The sequence below is a fragment of the Stomoxys calcitrans genome, chromosome 2 (assembly GCF_963082655.1).
Source record: "Stomoxys calcitrans chromosome 2, idStoCalc2.1, whole genome shotgun sequence".
Lineage (NCBI taxonomy): Eukaryota > Metazoa > Arthropoda > Insecta > Diptera > Muscidae > Stomoxys > Stomoxys calcitrans.
In genome coordinates this window covers 105,860,573-105,873,149 of record NC_081553.1, presented here as the reverse complement: position 1 = coordinate 105,873,149, position 12,577 = coordinate 105,860,573, and the positions used below count along the sequence as shown (strand labels likewise).

At 36.3% G+C, this 12,577-nt stretch overlaps 1 protein-coding gene across 1 annotated transcript; it reads left to right on the top strand.

The window, feature by feature from the left end:
* The first annotated feature begins 5,475 nt into the window (after positions 1 to 5,475).
* On the top strand, positions 5,476 to 7,054 carry LOC131994729 (tigger transposable element-derived protein 1-like). The gene has a single exon (XM_059361573.1). It carries the CDS (start codon positions 6,356 to 6,358, stop codon positions 7,052 to 7,054), a length of 699 nt encoding a protein of 232 aa, XP_059217556.1. The 5' UTR covers positions 5,476 to 6,355.
* Positions 7,055 to 12,577: the final 5,523 nt, after the last annotated feature.

Here is a 12,577-nt window from a genome sequence, read left to right as displayed (position 1 = left end):
CGGCAAGCATTCGGCTAGGTTGCGCCTAGGTATCAACCAGGGAAATTTGGGTAGTCATCAATGAAAAGGTGTGCCCACTCGGAGGCCAGTTTGGCACATTGGGATGTCCTAGAGAGATAAAGAAGTGTGGGGGAAAAATAAGAAAAAAAGAAAAAGCCTGTGCGTCTGTAGACCCGGACATGAGCGTATCAGATGCTCTTTCGTCTCCTTCTCCTCACTAGCTTCGTAGTAGTAATCACTAAGCGTGCGCGGCCATACGGCCCGGTTATAACTCCTGTTGTTGTTGTAGCAGTGTGTTATACACTTGGGCGGCAAACTTTGCCTATTACAAGTAATCCCTGTCATGCGATTAGTTGTAATAATATCCAATGACCTATTATCAAAGACCAGCAGTTCCTTTGCCCTCCTTCTGTTGATGCTAGGCCAGAGTGTCCTGGCAGTTCGGAATCTTTGAACCGATTCCCATCTCGACAGCGCTTCAGCACTGACCATCCCGTCTTCTATGGCCAGTAGTTCGAATATTGGCATACATGCAAGTATATTCGTCCTTCTTCTCGTTTCCTAGAATATTATCATATCCGGGAACTAAAGTGCGCAATGTCGTTAACCTGGAGTTTATTCAGGGATTCCAAACACTCCGTCACAGGTGGACGGTAGCGTAACGCGCTGATATTAAGGGAGATATTTTCTATAAATTATCACTACCACCTTCAGCAGCAACTTTTTTGAGACAGTCCCATATATCGGTGGATTCTCCCTGTTCCACTCCTGCTTAAAGGCTTAATGGCAAAAAAAGACCAAAGTCCTTAAAGTTAAATACCATTTTTGAAAGCTTCTCTAAACAATTTCTCTCTGGATGCCATCGGAGAGATCACCAAAATTTCCAATTTTCAAAACTGCACCCCATGGAAAAGGTATGATAAAAATTTCTTGGCTCAAATGTTAGCTAGATTTACTTTTATTGGGTTGCCCAAAAAGTAATTGCGGATTTTTTAAAAGAAAGTAAATGCATTTTTAATAAAACTTAGAATAAACTTTAATCAAATATACCTTTTTTACACTTTTTTTCTAAAGCAAGCTAAAAGTAACAGCTGATAACTGACAGAAGAAAAAATGCAATTACAGAGTCACAAGCTGTGAAAAAATTTGTCAACGCCGACTATATGAAAAATCCGCAATTACTTTTTGGGCAACCCATAAAACTCAAATTTGTATTCTGAATTTGTTATTAGGGTGACAATGTATTAAATTTTTCACTGATTACCCAGTGTACACCTTGTTTGTTATCATAGCTGCGACCGATAGTTGAGACGTTCGTGATAGCTTGAAATTTAAATGTTTTGTTTTTTAATAAAAAGCTTGTAATCATCCTCAAAATCTGTTGCAGGTTTTGTTAAAAGTGACTTTTGTCCGAAAATAATGAATCTTCCTTGCATAATATAGTTCTAGAATGGTTTCTAATAGCAATGAGGATGTATCAAATTCTATACCATGGCAGCCGGTTATACGTACCGTATTGACCCGATGGAGTTTTTCATCGGCAAGGTCTGCCACCTCAGCGTATAACACACTGCTACAACAACAACAACTAAATCCTCTGAAAGGTTGATTTTGAAAATTCTTTCCATTACGATGAATACCATACAGTAGTAGACCAATTAATTATATCTGTATTGAAATTTTTACCTAATATTCATACGTAAAAGAGCTTAATTTACTGTGTATTCTCGTAGTTTTGAAAAATGCCAACTTATGTTTTCAATAGTCCATCATTTGGAGGGTTTGTATTTCGCTTTACTGACCTAACCTACTGAGCTACGGGGTAGGTTAAAGTGAAGGTGTTGACCATAAAAGTTTATCTGGCTGAACTTAGGTCCAATTCAAAGAGGCTGGATACAAATTTGAAACTGACAAAAAAAGGATTTTGCAAAACAAACTGAAAACTTAGGTTTCTTTTACATACCGTCATGCACAACAGTTGTATTGGACTTAAATACTAACAGGAAATCGATTAGTACAATGAAAAAGAAAGATCCAGAGATCGTCTACGACCGAAGATCCAGAGATCGTCTACGACCGAATCCAGAATGCACTCCACTCGAAACCACTGATTGTCCGCGACTGCAGTTGCAGCTACTCCGTATGGAACACTCCACTATCCGCAACCTGTCGAGGCGCCCGGTGGCTTTCAGATAATCTCATGATAACGATGACGACATAGTTTGGAGCTCAAAGTTGTAGCCTCTGTGTGAAATTTTGCACACATACTTCGTCAGTGTAGGTCGGTTGGGATTGTGAATGGGCCATATCGATGCATGTTTTGATATGTCTGCCATATAAACCGAACTCGGATCTTGACTTCTTGAGCCTCTAGAGAGCGCAATTATTATCCGATTTGGCAAAATTTAGCTTGAAGTCTTTTTGTTTGAACTTCCAAAAACTATGTCAAGTATAATATAAATCTATTCATAACCTGTTATAGCTCCCATATAAACCGATCTCCCGATTATACTTCTGAATTTTGTACAACGACTTCTCCTGCAAATGCAAATTGCAAATTTGCCCATTAACATTCCATATCTTTGCGCTACGGCGGCCTTCAACATGCATGGAAAATATGGTCTGAATCGGTGGATAATCTGATATCGGTCAATAATCTGATATGGCTCCATAACCTTATAACACTCCACTATCCACAACCTGTAGAGGCGCCCGGTGGCTTTCAGATGATCTCATGATAACGATGACGACATATTTCGGAGCTCAAAGTTGTAGCCTTTGTGTGAAATTTTGCACACATGCTTCGTCAGTGTAGGTCGGTTGGGACTGTGAATGGACCATATCGGTATATGTTTTGATATATCTGCCATATAAACCGAACTCAGATCTTGATTTCTTGAGTCTTTAGAGAGCGCAATTAATATCCGATTTGAAGTCTTTTTGTTTGGACTTCCAAAAACTATGTCAAGTATGGTCCAAATCGGTTCATAACCTGTTATAGCTCCCATATAAACCGATCTCCCGATTATACTTCTTGAGCCTATACAGAGCGCAATTCTTAACCGATTAGGCTGAATTTTGTACAACGACTTCTACTGCAAATGCAAATTTGCCCATGAACATTCCATTAAGGAACTGGACAAACTTCTCTCATATCAATGAGTTCTGTCCGATTCAAGTTTTAAGCTCAATGAAAAGGTGCCTCCTTTTTATAGCAGAGTCCGAACGGCGTGTGGCAGTGTGACGCCTCTTTGTGGAGAAGTTTTTACATGGCTGCCATACCAAATGGTACAGTACCACATAAATGTCGCCAGCATTAGGAGGAGGAAAACCACCGAAGAACATTTTTATGATGTTTCTGCCAGGATTCGAACCCAGGCGTTCAGCGTCATAGGGGGACATGCTAACCTCTGCGCTACGGTGGCCTCCTATGACCTTCAACATGCGTGACAAATGGGGTCAGAATCGGTCGATAATCTGATATAGATTTCCTTTGCTCCATAACCTGATATGGCTCCAATGGCATGGCAATTTTTGTCCATTATCCTTTGTTTGCCTTTAAAGAGATACTGGGCAAAGAACTTAACAAATGCAATCCATGGTGGAGGATATACATATATGATTCAGCCCGACCGAACTAAACACAATTTTACTTATTTTTTTCAATTTTCTCCTAAGCTTTCCATTGTTTTGTCAGTTGTGAAGGCATTGTGGATCGATTTTGAATTTTTTAGGTGATTAGAGTAACTTTTTCTATATTTCTTAAGCAATATGTGCTTGCTATTCTGCAGTCAAAAATTCATGAAAGTTACAAATTAAAAAAGTGTGAACAAAAAAATTTGCGCAATTTTGGTTTAAATATCCTTTGAAGAACCACTAATAGATCCTGGTGGTGTGCTTCGAGCGCGAGCAACTTTGTTGGACTTGGCTCAATTTGAAACACCCATACAGTCGACTGCTGCTAACTTTTGAGCTCATACTCGCAAATCCGCGATTCATCACCTGCCACAATGTCATAGACGTGTTTCGAAGCACGGCAATCGTATTTTTGGAGCATTTCTTTCGACCAATCGATACGAGCCTTTTTTTGAGCGATTGACAAATTGTGAGGGATCCAACGAGGACAAATTCTTTTCACGATCAAATTTTCGTTCAATATTGAATTTATGCTGGTCCTACTAATGCATAAGGTTGTCTTAATCTCACTATAGGTCACATGACGATTTTGCAATATCAGTTGGCGAACAGCATCAATGGTTTTTGGAACAACAACTGATATTGGACGATTCGTCTTGGAGTGAACTACGACTTCGGTTGAATTCACCATGCCATCGATTAACTCTGGTTCTTGATGGAGTTTCATCGCCAAAAACTGAATTAAGTTCATTGATGCACTGTTGTTGAAGTCAATCCAAGTCAAAAGTTTGTAAAAAATAATCACACGAAAAATGTTCGCGATTTAGTTCCATTTTTTGGGCGAGATGAATCTTTTAAGTTACTGTAAACAACACAAATAGCGCTCGTATGTCAAAACGTTCTGAGTACGTATAAACTCAAAAATGTCAAGCTTTACGATAGAGCTATCAGTTGGCTGATAGCAACACAAGGGTTGTCCAATCCCGAAATATAAAAGGCAACCCTCGTAGTACTGAGACTTTTGCAGCTTGTCTTTGCAACTTTCAGGGGTTTTTAATCCCAACCATCAACAACAGCTCCTTTTGAAGTGTATAGAAGGCATATTGAGTAATGTTTTTAACAGTTCACAATTTAAAAGGAAAATTCTTGTTATAAATTAGTATATGTTTATACCATTAAAAACACCATGTTTTTGTTTCTGTTTCTTGAGTTCTTGCGTGTTATCAAAAGTTGTTCAGAACATCAATACGGAACAAAATAGATGTTTATATGGTGGATGGCAGATGACCTTTATATTATTACTCTATATATAACTTTCTAAACATGTGATAACGATCAATTTACTCACTACAAAAGAGATAATAGCTCTATGCAGGGACGTAGCCAGGGGGGGTCGAGGGGCCCACCGCCAAAATGATTTTGTCTATAGAAAGAAATTAAATTAAATTTATGCTAAACAAGAAAATTTAGTAAAACTTTTTAAAATGACATAATTTTATATCTATAATTTTCTACAGAGACAACATTTTGATCAAACCAGGACCACTAAAAAATTTTAATGAAATTTTTTCTGAACACAAAATTTCGGCGTAATTTAATTTAATTTGATGCCAAAACTTCATCACAATTTTTCCTACAAAGACAAAATTTTAATAATTCATCTTAACATTCTCTTCAGCCTTTTTTCATTCTCTTTTACTATCAAAAACGGATTTTCGATCGATTTCAATGAAATTCGGAGGAGAGAAAAAAGGGGCATCTTTTAAGCAGAACGAAGATGGTTACTTGCAAAAATTGGTAAAATTTTTTTTTTTTTAATTATATAACATTTATAGTTGCTGCTCAATTTTTCAATTTGTTTGTGCAAAATTTTATGGCAATAAAAGTCATTTAAAACCAATTGACCGACACAAACTATAATCTGTTACACTTATAAAACTAGTTTGAGAGCAAATTAAAATGAGCGCAAAAGAAAAATATTTCCTAAAAATACCGAAGCTGACTCGCCAAAACTATCACTATATAACTAAGATATTCGCAAAGACAATCACATTTTGAAGATTAGTATCGGCCTATAAATAGTCTGTTGAGAAGCAGTACAAAATTTAGCCCTGACTTTAGCCAAATACCACCGCCGATGGTCGAGTTCCTAAAGTGACGCAATTTTCCAAAAAATGTTAGAGGCATCTTTATTAATTTCTCAGTAACAGTAGAATTTGCCTCCCCCCCAAAAAAAATAAAATCCTGGCTACGTCCCTGGCTCTATGTTATTATGAATATGGAGTTGTTTTAAAAAATTTTGTTAGAGGGCCAATTAAAGTCGTCCAATATATAATATATATAATAACACTAATACCCTGGTTTGCGTCGCTTCGATTTGCGTCGTTCTAAAATTTTCTTTGACTTCGAAGTTGCGTCGTGTTTGTTTCGATTTGCGTCGTTAATATGAAACTGTTTTTCGGGTGCAAAACATAAACAGAAAAGGGGGAACTCCCATTTTAAGATTGCTATTTGATTGTCTAACATTTTCTGACTACGAAATAGCGTCGTTTTTGTTTCAATTGGCGTCGTTAATGTCAAAGTGATTTTCGGGAAAAAAACATAAACAGAAAAGGGGGATTTCCATTTTAGTCTTGTTTATGTGAATGCAGTGTGCTAGTTTTTAGTTAAAGAGTCCCAAATTAAATTTGCCGACGAGAAGTTTAAAAACACAATTGTAATGAGTCAGAAAAGAGAGCAAATATTATTAGAGCAAAAAATGGATATTTTAAAACGTTACAAACCGGGGGAAAAAGCTGTTGAGATTGGAAGAAGCCTTGGACTTCCCTCAACTACAGTGAGATCAATCTGTACCAGGGACGCTGATAAAATTAAAAAATTTGCTGAATGTGCCTCACTATTGCAACATAAACAAGTCATAAAAATGAGAAGTTCTTTAATGGAAAAAATGGAGTCTCTTCTTAGCGTTTGGATAGAAGATCAAAACCAGCGGAGAATGCCATTAAGCCAAATGGTAATTCAGAAGAAAGCTTTGTCGTTATTCAACGACCTTAAAGAAAATTATCCACTATCAAGTGCGGAGATTTTTGAAGAGTTTGAAGCGAGCAGAGGTTGGTTTGATCCTTTCAAAAACCGTGCAAATTTGCATAACATTGCATTAAAAGGCGAAGTTGCTAGTGCAGATAATGCAGCTGCAGACAAGTTCAAACTTGAATTAAAAGCCATCATTGAAGAAGGTTATTCAGCAAAACAAGTTTTTAACGCAAAATCTTCCCCTGGATATAAAGTTAGTAAAGACAGACTTACACTTCTCTTAGGAGGAAATGCAGCGGATATGGAAGAAATTAATGATGTTCCGAGCATTTGTAAAGAACAGCAAGAAATGCTAATTTTGAAGGTATGGAAGAAGAAGACATAAATGAACTTCTTTTATACGACAAAGAGCTAGATAACGAAAGTTTGATATCAGCTGAGATGCACAATACGCTGGACACACATACACTTGAAGTTGAACCAGAGATAAAAAAGCTTACCACTGCTAAAATCTCTGAAGCAATGCAGTTGATAACGCAAGCAATTGAAATTTTAAAAAATAATGATCCAAACAAAGATCGAAGTTTAAAGGTGTCTAGAAATGTAACCAAAGCTATTAATTGTTATAAAGAAATTTATTTGAAAAAAAAGCTTTGACAATCTAACAAACCTTAGATAATTTCATAAAAAAATCAGCAAATTTGCCAAATTAAACTGAGGAATATTAAATCGACGAATTTAATTTTATATGATGAATTCTTTTTTTTTTTAATTTGTATATTACTTTTCCCTTTTTTATTGTCTGTGAATGATTATTTATTTTTGATTAATATCTTATGCTAATGTTAAGATTTTCTTATGAATTTTCGTAAATTAATTTAAATAAAAAAAATTACCTTAAAATTAATTTTTTAGCTCAAACAAGGTCATGGGATCGATTCAATAAAAATCAATGTAAATGTATGGGTAAACGTGTTTCGGTTTGCGTCGTTTCGATTTGCGTCGCATTTCTCCGCTTCCTATTAGCGACGCAAACCGGGGTATTAGTGTACTCTATATATAACTTTCTACTACACTACAACATAGATAATAGCTCTATGTTATTATGAATTTGGAGTTGTTATAATGATATATGGAGTTTTAAAATTTTTTGTTAGAGGCCGATTAGAATCGGCCTATAAATAGTCTGTTGAGAAGCAGTACAAAACTTAGCCTGACTTTAGTCAAATACCACCTCCGATGGTCGAGTTCCTAAACCGAGTAGCGACGCAATTTTCAACAAAAAAATGTTTGAGGCATCTGTATTAATTTCTCAGTAACAGTAGAATTTTGGCAATTTTCGATTGTGAAAAAATGTGGGAAAAAAAGGGCCATTAAAAAGCGTCTAAGGTCATTTTTTATTTTGATTATTGATTTTAAAGGCATAACTTAAGGGAACTTTAAAATAGGTTTATTTGATAGTTCTTTAAAGAACATCTGTCAAATAAACCTTTTTTCAAATCTATATTAAGTTTTGTGAATACCGGTGTAAATATTTAAGGGTTTCGAAAGCATACAATAACCAAAAGGAATTAAGACATCCCAACAAAAAAAAACCTAAAACTACAATATATCTAAATGTATCACTACCACATACATATTTTGCTATTTGCTATATCCTATTGACATACTATAATTGTAAAACTAATAAAAAAATTACAAAAAAACATTTACAAAAAGTTATATATATGAAAAACTGCATATACACAATTTACTAACCAATTAAATGAGTGTTGTCCTAAAAATAAAAACCAAAACTAATAACAAACTTTTTCTAATGACACATTTTTGTGAGACCCATATTTACCATATATTTGTATATCAAGTAATATATAAAACATTAAAAATTACAACAAACATTCATCCTACTGAAAAAAGAGAATAATGAGTGATGTCTTTTTGTCCCACCCCCCCACCTCTAATAAGAACAACATATTCAATTTATATAGACCATTTTAAGAGTTATATACACGTATTAATCTTTAAATGTTTGTGAACATACATATATTTACTATATATACATACGTATATACACATAATTATATACACCAACAGCATATTTTTATATTCCAAAAGGCAACAAAAAAAGAACAGAAGAAATCCCTCAACTAAAAACGCAACAACAACATACCAGATATCAGAAGAAGAAAGGGGAATTACAAGCTGTGTCATAACTAGAATAAGATTTGATTTCGTTTTTGCCAATAAAAACAACAATAATACTGTGGTGGATGGAATTTAATGACAGAGCCAAAATAAGAATGTGCCAGTGCCCGTCATAACCATTTGTGGAGATTCATTGATTCATTCAAGTGGAGAATAATAGGGGATTTCGGTTTTTATATGATCCTCTCAACGCATTGCTTTTTCGGTTATTTTCGAAGTAGGGGAATTTGAGAGTAAAAAAATACAGGTTTCAAACGTTTATTCGTCAATTCATTGATGTCCATAAATCAACCATCATCAATTGGCTTTTGTTAGAAGACAATATTGATGGTTGATTCTGTATACCGGTTAAATGGTTGGATATATACGCATTATTTTCTTTATCAACAACAATTTAGCATGTGTATTGATCAAAAATTTGATCCATTCAAGTATTTATGGTTTGCATTGTTTTCGCGTGTACAAACGCAAATTGTTATAAATCCCTTGAAAGTATATTTTGTTTTCTTCTATCAACCAACACTCAGGGGACATCCCCTTTGAATGCAGTGCATTGCGTTGGCGAATGGAAAGTAGGACATGTCTCTTAAATCCCTGGAAAAAACATTAGCCGGGAGTCGATTCCACATACGAACGGTTCGGGCGAAATAAGAAAACTTTCTATAATGCATTGTGCGGTCCGCTGGCCTATGAATTAAAAACGGTTGTGAGTTCCTGGAATGTCTAGTATCCCTGACAAACATCCATACATCAGGTATAAGAAGACGAATATCAGATGAACACATATTCAGCCCTATTTTGAATAACAATTCCTAGGGAGTTAATTCCCTACTCCCTTTTCCCCTAATCTGAATAACAATTTACTGGGAGTTTATTTCCTACTCCCTTCTCGCTTATTCTAAACAAACTTCGAAAAAGGAAAATATCTCTCAGGGAAAAAAAGTAGCTCTGGATGGAAATAAAAGGGAGAATGAAACGATAGAACTTGGGAAAATTCCCCAAAACAAAGAAAAGGGAACTAGGATAAAAAATTATGAATTAAATTGTTTTGCAAAAAAAAAAAATGGTACCAGTTCTTACTCATAAGCAAGGGCTGCCGCTTCAGTGTACGTGTTGGTTTTTTTTCGTTATGGGAGAGGTAAATCCCGGAGTGCCTTCTCCGCACGCTTCTGGTCCGGAGTGCCTTCTCCGCACGCTTCTGGTCCGGAGTGCCTTCTCCGCACGTTTCTGGTCCGTGCCGGGATTGAAAAGAAGAACCCCGGACCCTGGTTCTGTTCGGTTAGCCAGAGCCGCCTCCATCATCGGTCGGCATCGGTGCATGAAGTGGGTACATTTCCGATTTTGCTCTTACCTTACTTCACTACGGATGTATAGTCATACTGGATATGTCGTAAGGTGCTGCGCGAACATAGCCAGCAGTGGGTCACAAGCATCGTTGTCGGCCTATGTGACCCCCGACCTTTCCTGTACGGTAATATACGCAACGGCAGCATCCCAGACCAAATATTGCCAGGCCAGTGCTGGAAAATGTATCGTTTTTGCAGCTAAACTGCAACGGACTCCGTGGCAAGATCGATGAGATTGTGGATTTCATGAGTCGGCAAGATATATTGGTCGCAGCGAACCAGAAGACAAGGCTGGCCAACACCTGCAGCTTCCACAGTTGTCACGGATACAATGTGCTTCGTAAGGATTGCTTAAGTAAGGGAGGTGGGAGATTGACCTTGGTGATATACCATTCCGTGCAGTATAGACCCATCTCGCCTGTTATTATACCCTACACCACCACTGTGGTACAGGGTATTATAAGTTTGTGCATTTGTTGGCAACGCTAAGAAGGAGAAGAGCTAGACCCATTGATAGGTATACCGATCGACTCAGAATCACTTTCTGATTCGATTTAGCTACGTCTGTCTGTCCATGTATTCTTGTGATCAAGATTTCAGATTTACATATAGCTCCCATATATGTTGTTCATCCGATATGGAGTTTTAAGGCTGTAGAAGCCACAATTTTGGTCCGATCTTTACAAGATTTGACATTAGGTGCTTTATTTGACGTCTTCATATGTGTGCAAAATTTCATAAAAATTGGTTCAGATTAAGATATAGCTCCCATATATATCTTTCATTCGATATGGCCTTTTAAGGCTGTAGAAGCCACAGTTTTGGTTGTATCTTTATAGGATTTGGCATGAGGTGCTTTATTTGACGTCTTCATATGTGTGCAAAAATTTCATAAAAATCGGTTCAGATTTAGATATAGCTCCCATATATATATCTTTCGTCCGATATGGAATTTTATGGCTGTAGCAGTCACAATTTTGGTCGTATCTTTATAGGATTTGGCATGAGGTGCTTTATTTGACGTCTTCATATGTGTGCAAAATTTCATAAAAATCGGTTCAGATTTAGATATAGCTAACATAGATAACTCTCATCCGATATGGATTTTTATGGCTGTAGCAGTCACAATTTTGGTCGGATTTTACAAGATTTGGCATTAGGTACTTTATTTGACGTCTTCATATGTGTGCAAAATTTCATAACATTTGGTTCAGATTTAGATATAGCTCTCATATAAAGGGTGATTTTTTTGAGGTTAGGATTTTCATGCATTAGTATTTGACAGATCACGTGGGATTTCAGACATGGTGTCAAAGAGAAAGATGCTCAGTATGCTTTGACATTTCATCATGAATAGACTTACTAACGAGCAACGCTTGCAAATCATTGAATTTTATTACCAAAATCAGTGTTCGGTTCGAAATGTGTTCAAATTTTGACAAATTTTGTTCAGCGATGAGGCTCATTTCTGGTTGAATGGCTACGTAAATGAGCAAAATTGCCGCATTTGGAGTGAAGAGCAACCAGAAGCCGTTCAAGAACTGCCCATGCATCCCGAAAAATGCACTGTTTGGTGTGGTTTGTACGCTGGTGGAATCATTGGACCGTATTTTTTCAAAGATGCTGTTGGACGCAACGTTACGGTGAATGAACACATTTCGAACCGAACACTGATTTTGGTAATAAAATTCAATGATTTGCAAGCGTTGCTCGTTAGTAAGTCTATTCATGATGAAATGTCAAAGCATACTGAGCATCTTTCTCTTTGACACCATGTCTGAAATCCCACGTGATCTGTCAAATACTAATGCATGAAAATCCTAACCTCAAAAAAATCACCCTTTATATCTTTCATCCGATATGGAGTTTTAAGGCTGTAGAAGCCACAATTTTGGTTCGATCTTTACAAAATTTGGCATGGGGAGCTTTATTTGACGTCTTCATATGTGTGCAAAATTTCATAAAAATCGGTTCAGACTTACATATAGCTCCCATATATATCTTTCATCCGATATGGAATTTTAAAGCTGTAGAAGACACAGTTTTGGTCGTATCTTTATAGGATTTGGGATGAGGTGCTTTATTTGACGTCTTCATATGTGTTCAGAATTTCATTAAAATCGTTTCAGATTTAGATATAGCTCCCATATATATCTTTCATCCGATATGGAATTTTATGGCTGTAGCAGTCACAATTTTGGTCGGATTTTTACATAATTTTGCACGAAGTGTTTTCTTTGAAGTTTCAATCGGACAGCAAAATTTCATAAAAATCGTTTCAGATTTATATATATATATATATATATATATATGGAGTGTTAAGACTATAGGAGGCACAATTTTGGCCCGATTTCTAC

Bases quoted from the DNA above. Each gene is read 5' to 3' on its own strand.
- LOC131994729 (XM_059361573.1), top strand. From the start codon at position 6,356: ATGAGTCAGAAAAGAGAGCAAATATTATTAGAGCAAAAAATGGATATT.